Below are 14,817 nucleotides of genomic sequence, written 5' to 3'. Positions count from 1 at the left end.
ATTGTGCGTAACCAGCACACGGGACCACAAGAACCCCATGTTGAAACTGTGCTTCCAAGAGGCCACTAAACTGACTGGCTGCATCAGTGTTATGATTACACCAGCAATTCATTTCATTTAGCTTGGATGTTTACAGTGACTGTTTGGCGAGCATCATAAGCATTTTGATTGTCCCCATGTGAAAGAGTCATTGTGCAGTGTGTTTGTTATCCCTCCTTGTTTCTTCTTCTGATTTACTGGGGTTGACCTTCATTTTTTCGGCCCGACTGCTGAGTCTCCTAAACTGTAAAAGTTTTTTTGACATTAAACAAAAGGACCAAAACAATATGGAGAACATTCCTAATAATAAAAGTCTACAGTTCATTAGACCAGACTGATCAAGTTCTTAAATACCACAAACCACAAATATCACAACAAAAGTTGAATCACTATTATTGTTCTAATATTCTAACCACAATATGAGATCAAACGTCGTCCGATAATCCCGAACCTATCAGCCCCAGACAGCAAAGACGACCGTTAAAAGGCCAACTAATTAATTTAAACCGCAAAGATGGAGGCCTTATTCCAAATGCCATGTCACTGTCACCACTGAAATAGGGAACAGCAACATCAGTACGCTAATAACAAGCCAGCCTTATTTAGACCATCAATCATAGGGGCAATTAACTTCCAAATATGTTCTCTTCAAGTCCAGAGTCCATTGAAAGAGAGACACGGCCCCCTCTCAACACACCCCAAGGGACTCCAACAACCCATGGGTGGGAATGAGTTACAGAGGAGAGACGAAAGGGGGGACTGGCAATCAGCAATCATACTGTCAGACTGGTGTTAGATCATCCGCTTCTTGCTAAGTGTCTCAATGTCATTCCTATGCCATGAGAGCTGGTTACCTTTCTTTCTTGATGGACACAGAATGGCAGCAGTCTGGGTCCCAAATCAAGATGTGACTATCTCTTCTTGTTAGCATGTTTCTTTCTCTCCGAACCCTAACCCTGTGGATTGGGTCATAGGGGTGATGTGAAAAGGGTTTTCCTTAGGTATGTGCTTGCCGTGAAAAATTGCCTCAAGTGGATTTTGTGCAGTGGTTCTCAAGCTTTTTTTCTGTCGTGTGCCCCTTCTAGACACAAACAGACTGAATTCTTATCACTGATCAACAATATTGAAGGAGCAACAAATAAATAAGGAGCCCAGTTGAATTTGAAATAAAAGTAATGATTCAGGTCAGTATGAGGTCATCCATGCCCCCCCTGCAGTGGCTCTATGCCCCCCAGATTGAGAACCACTGGTTTAGTGTATGAGGCTCTTATTAACAGGCTTCTAGCTTGGTGGGGTCATTTTACAAATCCTAGGGGTTTTTTGTTATGAAACTCACACAGTCACCTCTGGATATTATTGCCTCTTTCTGAAAATCAACTCGGAAAACAAATGTTTCTATGACGACGTAAACAGAGCTTTCAGGAGGAGTCCTACAGGAAAATAATTCCATATTTTCTGCCCACATTTTTTAATCTGTCTGAGGTGATAGCGATAGCAGTTGGAGATAGTCCTTTGGAACATCAGGGCAAATCTGTTTTGACAGCTTCATCTGTTTAGGTGATTGCGATGGTAGAATCTGATATGGCCTTTTCCCCCAGGTGAGAATAGTTATCTCCTCTCTCCTTTTCACGCATGTCTGCCCCCTTATCATTGCCTGAGTCTTGGCCTAACGCCTGCCCATCAGGCTCTATCACAACCTATGCACCAGCAGGGGGCAGGGGGGTTCCCACTGTGCACCCTCATTGGGGCAGCAGTTTAAATCGCTGGGCAACTGTCCAGAGAACGCCTTCTCACGAGCCATGACAACTTTGCGAGGCATGAGAGGTAACTTACAACTGCCCCAGGGGATTTGCAGGAAGTTATGACTGAGCCTGTGCACTCAACCCTTGATGCCGATAAACATCAGAAAAACAATAACATTTTCTCCTTTGACCGTGGCACTAGATCCTGCAGGGGTGTCAGATGAAGCTTGTGCTTTTGAAACTTCCAGATTTTTTGATAAACAGAAGGCATCTATTTTCTTGTAGAAAATCTTTAATGGGGGCTTTTAGATTTAGTGAAAATACAAAGTTAAAATGGTAAATGTTAAGATAAAGTACATGAAAATGGATTAAACCCATGACCTTCCAGTCTTTTTTGACATCCTTTCAGTGAAGCTGGAGGTCAGTGTAGCTGACAGCCTCTCTGACCCATGTTCATTTACCTTCACTGATTATCTTGAAATAAATATTTGCCATGGTTTACATGCTGTGTTGTGATCCAGCGGGATAAATCAGAGAAAGACATGAAGAAGACATGAGTACATTGTTGTTCATTTGAGAGAAACTAAGAAGGAAACATCAAGTAGGCCACATTGTAAGGCCTCATGTCGCACTGTTTCTTGAACAGAGAGGTTTGAATGACAAGATGTCAATTCACTATGCACATGGTTGCATGAAACCTGTTGGTCTTTCTTATTTGCAGACAATCTTCCAATTCCTTACCCATGTCACTGCAGAGCTTTTTGTTTCTAAGAAATACACCTTTTGTGTGTTATAGAGAAAAAGGAGTGAAAGAGGTGCAGGCAACAGGTAGGATCTAGCACACTAGACAGGCAATAATGCACACATGGTGCCCTCCTATCAGAAATCAGCATTCAAATCAGGTAAATTAATCGACTGGTTCAAACTCAACAGTATTCTAAATCTTCCAGCTGTTCATCACCTGCAAGTGTGCCCAATGTACTTGTCAAACAAACCTGGGTCAGAGGAAACGAGCCCAAGGACTAATGACTTTAGTGAATTCATTTCCAGCAACCATTTTTCAAACACCACAGTCTGAACAGGGCAGCCAATGAAGCAATTCAAAATAAGCTTTAGGACATTTTGTGACAACAAATTGAGGATAATGTCCCACTATCACACCTCTGCCAGGGACAAAACATATGGCACCACAGTAGGAAAATCACAACAAACAATTCTAAATTCTGTCTCTATCTCATTGCCAAAGAATGTCAACACATTTAACCACTTGCTATTCACTTCACCATTGTCTCCATTTGCATGGAATGGAAGATAAGACTGCTGGAGTTTCTTTGGCGAGCCTGCATATGCACTTCTACTCCTCGAAGCTGATGGGGTTTTGTGGGAATCTGCTGAGTTGCTATAAGCCATGTTTACACGACAACTACAACAGAGATGCATGGAAGCCAAAGAGATTTTGAGAGAAGATATTTTTGGGCTCAAAAGGGTCGAAAAGGGGTCATGCACTCTGCAGATAATTGTAGAAGCTTGGATCCCCAGTCATCAGCGTAAGCTCCTTGCCCTTGTCTTACACTTCAAAATCTCAAACTGTTAGTCACGGTCACTTAAGCTGCCTGGTGTAGTTAGCCAAATAACAAATGATGCAAAGGCTTAGCTACAAAATAGTGTTTTATGTACAAAAATAATAGAAATGTATACCCGGAGGAATGAACCCTACATCAACAAGCTGAGATAGCACTGCAAGGCAAGCACCACAGAAGCTGTAACACTGGAGACAGTGAGAGAAATATAAGAGGAAAGAACTGGGTAGGTAGTGAGAATGGAAGGCAGACAAGCTGGAAAAAAAATACATGTCTGAGGTCTTATCCTTGAGAGAATGTAATCTCAGGTTGAAAAAATGTAGGTGTTGCAGGCCCACTGCCTAAATTGAAAAAATAACCTTAAACCTCCTCTAAAATCACGTATATGGGGGTTGCTTTGATTCTGTGTAAGTCCACTCCAGAGGTGTGAAAGGAAAACAAGGGCATCCACAATCGTATCTCCACGGTGATTTAAAGCTTAGGCAGTCAGTTTGTTTGTGTAGTCTGGTTGCTGCTGGTTGAGACCCCAGGGTCAGCCGTGGACTTCGATCCAACTGCCTGGTTAATGCAGGGCCACAACAACGTCCCGTGGCTGAGAGCTGTGGCCGCCAGCGTCCAACCAGCAGGTGAGCAGACCTCAGGGGCTGCCTGCAGGAAAGCATTATCACCTCAACAGCCTCTGGGGCACGAGAGACCCCCCACAGAGCTTCACCATCACTGTGCACTGCTTCTGTTGACACATACTGTACCTACATGCATACTCCACATATGGGCATACAAAAGAAGATCAGGAAACATAGGCAACATATGGCTCTGATCATGGGGGGGAAAAAAGAAAGTTTCCCTTTTAGGCTCGAGGAGTTTGAGACAGGTTTAATCTGTCACAGCGCTGAACTGTGAAAGTTGCGCCTCAAGAATGATGTTTACCATGTGTCACATGGGCCACTGTTACAATAGACTGGACCTTCAACATTCAGCATCTACAATGGTTTTGTTGTCATCTAACATCTAAAAGTAAGTGCATAACTCTTTGCTTTCAAAAGCTGTGAGGAAGAACTGCGGGGCCACTCAAGTACTTCCTCTTACACACCACTTCAATGTGACGTGCAAGAACACATTAGGCCCTAAAAGATGGCCTCTAACTATTATAAACTGGAGCAGTCAACCACACTGTCACTCTTCCAGACTCTCCTTTCTGTTAATATCCAACTGGTCCGATGTACGGCTCAGTCATGTGATGACAGGAAATCGATTCTACCACCAGTCCTATCGGGTTTTCCTTCCTCTCTTACATCAAACTTTTCCTGGTAAGACAGCAGCCTACTTGAGGTTGAGGAATGTCTAAACCTGTATTAATAGTGTCTACAAAAGGAAAAAAAACAACTTTGTTGAACAGCTGGTTCATCTTCGTCACTGTCTTCCTGGCTCTCTTTCTGCCCAGACAGGGGCCCAGCTCTTTGTAGGATGTGGCTCAGAGTCTTTCTCAGCCTGGAAGACTCTTTGGGAGAGACAAGACTTTGCTGATTGATGATCTGTACTCTCCCTCTTCATCTCTCCATCTGAGACGTGTTGTGTTTGCAAGCCCACATCACCATGTTGTCAGCCAGAGCCGGGCTGAAAAGCAGACTGTGAACCTGCTGACAAATTACCGTCATTAATCAAGACCAGTGTGTTCTTATCAGAGCAGCTCTCATCCTTTTCCATTAAAAGCACTGAAAAAGACACTTTGCAGAGAGGGAGAGAGTTGGGTGAGAATATCTGACACTGTGGGTGTCCCCTGTGGACATGCATCACTGTTCCTGGGAGAAAAAAACTACATGATGAAAATGTCAATGCAGGCACGATCCGGTGGCTGACCACGAAGAGAACATACCATGTATTATTACTGCGGTACGTCACGCCCTTTGTTGCATGTCATCACCTCTCTCTCCCCCTTCTTTCCTGTCCATCTATACTGTCGCTGTCGATTAAAGCAGAAACGCCAAAAGAAAAACTGGCAATGCATGGTGCAGTGCCAGCGGCATAGAAACATGGTTGCTATATATAATCTATTAATGCATGCAACCACGTAGGTGAGCCAATAACAAAAGCAGAGATTTCAACCCACGAGCAGCACTCCACCTGAGTGCTTCAGAATGTTAATGCACTTTGAAAAACAAAGCTCTCGGCAGGTCAGAAACTGAGTGGTATATATGGTTATGTACCATGGGGGGTGGGAGGATAATCCCTGTTGGAGTGTACAGTATCTGATGAATCATTCTACAGTACATAATCATAAACCATGTGCATATGAGTGCACTGAGCCAGGGAAAAACTCTGACAGGAGCGAGGAGCTGCAGGCACAGCCGTGTGTGGGAAGAGGGGGATCAATGTAACTGTGTTAAACTTCACAGAGTCCCACTGGGTGTGGATAGAAGAAGAGGATGTGGAAGAAAGCTGCAATAATAGAAGACGCAAGAGCAGAGGTCATAAAAGTTATGATACAAAGTGGGCTTTTTTTCTTCCGCAAGCTGCTGGGGAGGCAATGGTATCCCCTCATATAAACATAAACCATGACCACTTCTAGATGAGGGAGCACTAAGTTCGGCCGGCTTTGGCCCAACTCCTTGTCCTTGACACTGCAAAGGCCTGCGACACATTTATGTGCCCCTATTTAATTCTTATGGTAGGAAAATGTCAGTGGAAGCCTTGGTAATGCTCATAATGACAGGATCCTTATCCTATTTTGAACGTGTCCAACTTGAACCTTCCAGAAACACGTTTATTTAGTTAAAACTGGGTATAATTATGCTGTTAAGTGATCAGGCTACGGTTAACAGTGGGTTTCCCTCGGGGGAAGCCCTGGTGATGCTGAAAGCAGTGTTTACATTCTACCACATTTAAATATAAATATAGCACAACAAGCCTATGTTTGTCAACAGATGCCAGAACTGCCTTGTGTTGTCTGAAGTTCTTAATTACTGTACCAGGGTTTCCCTTCTAACAAGCATCTTACTCAGCACATCTGTCTCCTCCTTGTGGTCGCACATTGTATTGCAACCATTTTTCACAGTCAACAACATCCGTACCTTATCTCTAATCACAATCCCGAGTCTAATGATAAAGTGCCCTCATTTGGGATAGACAGCTTAAAATGCTCCATATAGTTGTCCCATCATGTCCAAGAAATGCAGTGTGGACTACAGGCTTTGTGACTGAGGCCAACAGAGCTTCATTGCTAATGTGTCAGAATGTTCCTGTGGCACCATCTGCTGGAATACATGCCCAAGAAAAAATATGCAACACACATAATAGCAGGAAGTCTAACCACATGACCAATTATGCAAAATAAAAAATCTATTTGAAGAAAGAATACCTGTGGGTAAAATAAATGAAATATACTGTAAGCAGTTGAAATCCACTGCACATGAGAGATAAGGCTCCAGAGGAGAGGCAGCTGGTGATGTAATACATTTGATGAAAGTTGAGTTCTAATGATATAATAATACTGCTGCATGGCATGAATCTTACCTGAGCAAGGAGAAAACACTGTAGGAGTTCCTGACTGAACTCTGGTCGACCTGAAGCAGACTGTTTTTCTTCCGCTCCGACTGATCCTGCAACAGCCACATGTCAGAGTTTCATCGCAGATGCCAAACAGCGAAAAATAAAGCTAATGAGATTAGGACTGGGTATGCCATTATGATGCAGAAGCTCTGGAAAATGGACACAAGGCTGTACCTTGTGATCAAAGTCAGCTGCATAGTAGCCATCATTCAATCCAAATATGATCTCATTTGGATTCCTGGATCGAATCTGTGGACAAAGTGAGGCAGTAGAGGCTCATTGTGGGGACCGAGACAGAGAGAACAAAGGACAGCGTGCATCTGGATGTGCATGAGACTCTTTACGAGCTTTGAAAATAGTCTCACTGTGAAGAATGGCAGTAACATTGAGCTATTTTATGATTGCTTTGGCAACAGAACAGAGTTTCAAAGTGCAAAACCCTCGATGCAAAGTGCCAATACAACATGTTCAGACCTCACAATACAGACACCTCACATTAGCACAGGTTTCAGTGCTTATTACTGAGCGTGCAGATCACTGAATCAATGCAACACGTGTTTGCAAACACTTCTTCTCATTTTAACATCATTACCGAGGTGAGCAGCATTGCAACACAATGGCTAATTACTTCACCACCACCGCCACATATTTGAAATGTATGTGAAAGAAATGGAGGAGCAAATGCTGATTTCTTGCCTTTTGACTGCTGTCAAAATGTTGCAATGTATTGAGTGTCTGTTACAGTGGAGGAAATTGTTGTTTACACTAATGTTATATATTGTCCAGCATATCAGCTTTCTGTATTTTAGATGCTTAAAGTAAACTGACGAAGAGAAGCGCAGTCGCAATCATCCTGTTAGTGTGTAGTCTGTACTGCAGTGTAAAGATTCTAGACTGCATCACATTACAGTAAAACAACGGTTTTCAAAAGTCATTCCTACTCTACATCTTTTCAAATTTTGAGCTCTGATAAATGACACGTTACAAGTGTCATCGCTATTTGTATAATCTTCAGGAAATGAATTGCAGACTGGGTTTGATGAGAAGTATCTGACTGCCTGATTAAGACCATTTTATTCTAAAATGCAACAATGATTAACATTCAGTGATTAACATATACACAGTTGTGTGCCGTTTCGTGTACGACCAAGTGTTTTGTAAGTTCAAACTCTGTTGTCCAAACTGAGCCAAAGCAACTGTAAAATACTGTAAAACCACTTAAATCTCTGTATGTAGCATGTGCACAGTCCCTACCACAAGGGGGTCTTTGTGACAAAATTGGATATTATACAAATAAAGTTTGCTATTATCATTTTCATGTGTGCGGTTGCTGACCTGCTGTCCAGTGTATCTGAGGCCATCCAGATTGACCTTCCATTCTATGAGGAGCTGGTACTGTTCCTCCTGTCCTCCCCAGATCCTCACCACGAAGCAAGACACTGAGGTGTCCAGAAGGTCCGGCAGCATGCCAAAGTCCAGGCTCCGCCAAGTTGGATTCTGACACACACACACAGACACACACACACACACACATATATACGTGAGGATTAGCAAGTCACTTGGTGAGGATAATCAGTATAGTAAGAGTACATGAATACCTGACATAACAGCTGATTATTCAGTTTAGTTATAGTCAAACTTAAGCTTTAATTGAAGCTACTGTATACTGTTTATACGCAGAGTGAAGAGTTTGGATCAAAATCTGAAGAAAAAAAAAAAATCAAAATGTGGGGTACCTCTGAAATTCAAGGTCATAATGTGATCCCTGTCCAATGTAAAGTAATTGAATCATCCTGTTCTACATTAACCTTAAAGTCTGATCCCAGCTACAGTTTGTTCTCTGTCCTTGAACTTCTAGACTGACAGCACTGAGTACTGGTTCTACAAAGCACTGTAGCCATTTACATCATTCAATTATGTACCATTTCCCTCCATCAGAGAGAAAATCTCTTGCTTTTTGGGTCACTTTCAAGGACAGACAGGAGAGGAACGTCAAAAGCAGAAGTACAATACCACAGGGTAGGCTAGTGAGAGTCAGTAGGGGAAGCAAAGAGGTTAGAATGAAAACAGGAAGACCAACAGGAAATGTTTCCCTAGACAAATCATGACAGGAAGGAGACGAAATACTAGAGAACGAATGTCAGCAAGGATGTTAAATTCAACAGGAGGAAGTTGGGCTGAGAGATGACAGGAGTCATGACTCCTGCAGTACATTATACAGTTTGTCTGCCAAGGGTACTGAACAGTATGCCTGGAAGGCAGCTTAGGTCAGCTCATGACTCGGCAGCAAGCCCGACAGTAGTGCTTGCTATGCTTGGCTGCTATAGCTTCGTGCAGACCTGCAACTGCCACACAAATAAGAAGAGGAACTGCCAAAGAATCACGTAGCAATATACAGCTGGGTCAGTTACACAACTGACAAACGCTTACAAACCAAGAGAGAAAGTTGCGTAAGGGAACAGCACATATCACATTTGATTCATGTTGATGTAAGTCATTTGACATTTTATTCCAAGAAGCGTGTTTCACTGCACTTCACTGTTCACTGCGTGAAAACCAGTTTAAGTAAGGTTATAGTGAAATGACCAGTGCAGAGGTGGCTAAACTGTGACTGGCAGATAGGCAGCAGGTATAAATGGCAGCTGGTCTTCCTCCATTATGGCACTACACTGACAAACACTGCAACAACAGGCTGCAGGTAATGACAACATCCTGAACCTATCCCAGGAGGCGGACATGAAGAGTGTGAATGTTTAAGTAAGTATACTCACCAGTGAGTCTCGTATGACTTCACTCTTGTAAAAATCTAGAAAAGACATCAAAGAATGGTGATTAAAGGAAGATAGAAAACATTCACGTACAACAAACTGGGTCAAATCTACCCTCAGCTCAGCTTTCATTTGTGAATTTAAAGCAGCGGATACACAAGACTGTAGAGGTAATGTCATCTAGAGTAAACTCTTGAAGCTGCTCCACGCACAGCGAGGACACCACTGTGACCTTATTGGATTATGGGCGCCTTCTGATTCACAGCTGGCAGGGAGCCGTACATTTAAAAAAAGGATAACCTGAATGGATAACCTTTAAATAAATAATCCCAGGGAGCCCACAGAGTCGGCCACTGGTTCAATGTCCATGCTGCGGCTCCATAAAGTGTAAACTGAGGACATTATCAACTTAGAGAGACATATTTTGTGTTTGCAGATGCTAAACTTAGTGTCCAAAATGATTGCAATAGATATTTTAGGGTCCTCCAATCATACATCGGCTCTAGATGCTCACTGAATTACTCGACCATCACAAACCATATAATGGCAATCAAAGCATTTTGGATTTTCATATTTATCATGATCACCTTAGTTATTTTGGTGCAGAGAAACATAGTGTGCATGATAAACGTTTACATGTGAGATTGTAGACAGCAGACCAAGCAATGTTGTCCACTGTCAGCTCTCACATGGAGGACTGACGAGGTGGAAGGTGTGTTAACACTGACCTCTAGATATGCGGTCTCCTATACAGAGGTGCAGGGTGAAGTAAGTGTCCAGCAGTGGGGAACCATTCTTGTTGACAATGTTTCTGGCTGCGATGCTCCGGAGATGGCGCAATCGTCTCTGTTTGGCAGGGGAACGTATTGAAAGGAATGGAGAGAGAGACAGAGAGAGAGAGAGGTTGGATTGGGAACAAATAACAGACATCGGAGCTGTTTTATTCAGGTTCTTTCTCATCGTCTGATGCAAATACTATCTAGGCTGAATCCTAACTGGGTGAAAAATTGAAAAGAGATGCCTATAGATAAATGAAGTATCACATTGTCTACCCTATATATAAACAGCCTAAAATAGCAGTTAATTTCTCATGCACGGAGGCAACGCCAGCTGTGACAGTCTGCCAGATGTCGGCAGTTCAAATAATAGAGGCATGACATCTTCATGGTACAATTAAGGAGCCAGTTAACTCGGCAGGCATGGTCAGTCGTGACAGTCACATGAGAAATGTGCCAGCGTTTTTCGCTCTAAAATGATTTATCACAGAAGCTACACATCACAATGAGCCAACGACAGAAAAGCCATCATTTATAGACATGTGACTTTCCACACAAAACAAAAGGTTTGCTCCAAAAGTCTCTGTGCAGAATGTAGTACCCACTTTAGCAAAAATCTAATATCTTGATGTAAAATAAATGATGAAAGGCGGTGTGTGTGTGTGTGTGTGTGTGTGTGTGTGTGTGTGTGTGTGTGTGTGTCTCTGTGGAAACACAAGTTCCCGCTTCAGGCAAACACGTCACCAAAGCACAACTTCCCTCTTGACCAGCAGGCCCGGCGTCTCTCCTGCAGCCACACTGAGACTAAATCTAAGTCATGGGATTCCCTATAAGATTAAGGGCCTCAGAAACAAAACCACTGATTGTTCCACGAGGGACTTTTAACCCCCCCCCCCTTAAAAATGTCAGTACACATTTCTGAATGGGCTAATGTGGACCACAGGCAGAGAGAAAAGGTTGTGAGTACACTTGTGCTGTGTCAGGCTCTCTAATATAAAACTACACTAAGACCAGAGCCCTCATTATAGACTACAAGCTCAGCCAGAGATCAAAGTTAGAACTAACACCCATTAGTTGACCACATGTCATAATATGATCAAAAAAGTCTGATGGTGGTAGGTGACAAAGTGATAAGCTGGTCACAAGCCTTCAGCTGAACATCTGAAATACGAACATACAGACATCTATTTCCTTAGAAACTGGAAAGGACAAACAGTTAGTGAAACAGAGCTGTACTTTGCAGGTAGGGGATTCCCTCAAGATGATTTGAGTAGACCTGATATTAAATTATACCCTGACACAGAATTCATATACACTCAAAAAACTAAAGTTAATGAAATTGAATAAATCCTCCCAGTAGATGAAGGTTATAATGTCCTTTTTGTTGAAACTCTTTTAGAAAGGAGTTGATTCAACTTCATGGTGTGTAGTCTGCAGGCTGTGCTGTTTGTGGTGCTGTTGGTAGGTATTACTAATGTTTAGTCTACCCTCACTGATTTATAATTGTGTCAGCTGGCTGTACATCTAACTGAGCGTATGGTTGCTTTAACCATCCATAGTCTTGAACTGTGTACACAGTCAAGCCTCTCCAACAGCTAGAAAAGGTCTCGTTGTCATATTTGGCAAACATAGTCTCAAACAAGAGTATCTGTGTTGGGTAAAGTATAACATGTAAGCTACTTCAAATTGTTTTTAATGAACAATCACAGTTTTCATATTCAGTTTATGTACAGCAGTTACGAGCCTTCAGTATCATCTAATCATCTCTCCTGAGTGAAGCTCTCAGTGTGCCATTTGGAACTGCGAGCCAGTGGGCCAGCAGAACAATGTTGCTGGGACTATTTCTTTTTGAAACACAATTTTATTATGGAGCTAGAGAACACAATACACAATCAAATCTAAATCAATTCAATCTGGAAAGATGGTTTTACATCTATATTTAAGCAGTTAGCTGATGTGTGCATCCACTGCAATTTCCGATAAGTGCAGCTGTAAAAAAAAAGATTTAGTGCTCACATCATCAAAATCTACGTGCAACCAGTAATGAGAAGTGTATTGGTCTCAGCCGCATGCCTTTGTAATATCCATGTGGTCACAGATCAATGATGTGAGAGAGTACATGAAATCTACAAAAAAAAAGAGCTACATTTTTAAAGTGTTAGTACACCTAAACTACAATGGGACGTATTTTCTACTGACCCATAGTAATAGTATCTAGTATAGTAGTTTTTGTCTGCTGGAGATTGACATATCGGCTTCTGATACGTCTGCTGCCAAGCCAATACAATGGAAGTAAATGGAATTTCACTGCACATAAATCTTTCAAATGTTTGAACGTTTTCAATGCTTTGAGGACCACAAACAAAAGCCCATTCAACTCCATTGTATTGGGTTGGCTGCAGAAATTTCCGAAGCAGACCTTTTGAAACCTCGACACATACAACTGAAATTATATACATGGCCAGACACCTCTTGGTAAGTTAGAAAACAGTTAGTAATTTGGGTAAACTGATCCTTTACAGAGCAAACAGGGCTGGAATGTTAACAGAAAGCAAGTTTTTGGTATAATGAAGTTAATGCTTCAAGCATGTGACCACACTAAATACAGCATGACACATATTCACACATTACCTTTGAAAATATATTTTTAGTCTGAATAAGGGTGGAATACGTTTACTGTGTTTATTGAACTGAACTATTGACAAAGTTTGAATTGACACCCACACTAACAATATTATCTAAATGTCCATCTAATGCAATCAAACGCCTCAACAGGGGACAATGGTCAAAGAGTTAGATTCACTGGTGTACGAACAATTGAAATAATAGGCCCAATAAAAATCATCATGTTCTCCCCGTCAATATGTACACTGCTTAGTTTGATGTACTACATGTGAGTAGGTCATACTAACAAAGAGGGCCAATGACACGATGGAAAGCTGATCTTCATGCTGTGTTAGTGACACCCACCTTGTGAACCCCAACAGTACGCAAGACCCAGCAGGACAGCGTGATGAAAACATGTCGCTGCTTGTTGAAGAGATTTGAATCTCATGAATTTGAGATAAGTTGCACTTACAGTTTCACAGTTCCCTAAAGTAAACTTACTTCCACACCTTTGCTGTGAATGTGGATCAACATGCTGTGAGGGCTCTCTAGTGTAGGTCGTTTGACTCCTGATCAGACTGAAGTGGCTGTAATGTAGGTTTGCAGCTGAAACAAGTCCAAAAAAAAACCTCTGCTACATATTGGCGTTGGACTCGTGTTGTGTGCAGATCAGATGTTGGCTTTTAAGGCTGAACAATATTCATATGATTCTCAACGACGTGCACTGGCTGTTTCTCACTACAATCCCTATCTAGCGTCTGTGAGACTCTGAAAGGCCGATGTTACAGTCTGAGGTCGGTGAGTTAGCCCTCATGAATGAACTGTCATCCGACAACTTTTTACATGTCGTTTCCAATTGAATGAATGAATGAAAGGCTGGAAGATTATTTTTTAGCGGCTTCCCCCGGCTTAGCTAATCATGAATGTTATAAGTGCATGGTGTAGACATTTTTAAAATCCCAATAAAATATCTGCATGAGACAGTATAACATCACAGTAATGACATGCTACCGTTTCCCTTCAGCTGAGCTGACACCTGCGTGCTGACATAACGCCAGATGAAGTTACCATTAGCTGAAGCATACTAGCTTCATAACCAAATAAACGTGTAAAATGATGAGACAGGGCAACACATTGAAAGAAAGCTAGGCTCAAAAACGCATAACACCGGTCTAACTGGTTTTAGTGTGTCTGGGGTGTCAGCCCAGTGGCATTAATTTCCAGCAAGCTAGCTAACTGCAAGCTAGCAGTTGCTGGCTAACTAGCTAGCCGGACAGGCCTGCCGTGTTTCTCCAGGCAGCAGTTGTAACTGACGTTGTAAACTAGTACATAAGACAGTGAGGGGGCCTTGTCCAAGTTCTCCCGAGTTCATTTGAAAGCAGTTCGTATCAACATGAGCCCAGAGGCTTTGCATTTACCTGCTGGGACGTGAGCTCTACATGTAAGGCTCGAGAGGATGAAGCTCCAGAGTTGGTGACAGAGGCGGCGGGGATGGCGAGAACCCGACCGGTGATGGAGTTCATCCTCCTGTCGGCATCTAGCGTTTCCCCCTCATTCAACAAAACATCCCGTCCGAGACACCCAGGACACTCGGTGTAAAGTCTACGAAGCTGCAGGCAATCACCGGAGACGTGCAGACACGGTTGTTTGCGTGGGTAAAGCGCTACAACAGCTGTCAGCTAACCAACGGGACGTAAACAAAGTACAGGCTCTTTTTGCTACACTTGGTTTGGAAATCCGTCTCCGGTTGGGAGGGGAC

The 14,817-nt window shown here is 42.6% G+C and overlaps 1 protein-coding gene across 3 annotated transcripts in view; it reads right to left on the bottom strand.

Annotated features, from left to right (window-relative positions):
* uvrag (UV radiation resistance associated gene) overlaps nt 1–14,743 on the bottom strand; it is a 77,206-nt gene extending 62,463 nt beyond the window's left edge. For all 3 annotated transcript variants that reach the window (XM_070917431.1, XM_070917432.1, XM_070917433.1), the window contains exons 1-6: nt 14,477–14,743; nt 10,404–10,521; nt 9,679–9,713; nt 8,243–8,404; nt 7,082–7,156; nt 6,872–6,957 (exon numbers count right to left, since the gene is read on the bottom strand). In XM_070917431.1, the coding sequence (XP_070773532.1) occupies nt 6,872–6,957; nt 7,082–7,156; nt 8,243–8,404; nt 9,679–9,713; nt 10,404–10,521; nt 14,477–14,581 (581 nt within the window). In that variant the 5' untranslated portion in view covers nt 14,582–14,743. The remainder of the gene's footprint in view (nt 1–6,871; nt 6,958–7,081; nt 7,157–8,242; nt 8,405–9,678; nt 9,714–10,403; nt 10,522–14,476) is intronic.
* Between the last annotated feature and the right edge of the window lie 74 nt (nt 14,744–14,817).

This window comes from Enoplosus armatus, chromosome 13 (genome assembly GCF_043641665.1).
Source record: "Enoplosus armatus isolate fEnoArm2 chromosome 13, fEnoArm2.hap1, whole genome shotgun sequence".
Classification (NCBI taxonomy): Eukaryota; Metazoa; Chordata; class Actinopteri; order Centrarchiformes; family Enoplosidae; genus Enoplosus; species Enoplosus armatus.
Note: the sequence above shows the minus strand (reverse complement) of the source record. Positions and strands in the feature narration are given on the sequence as shown.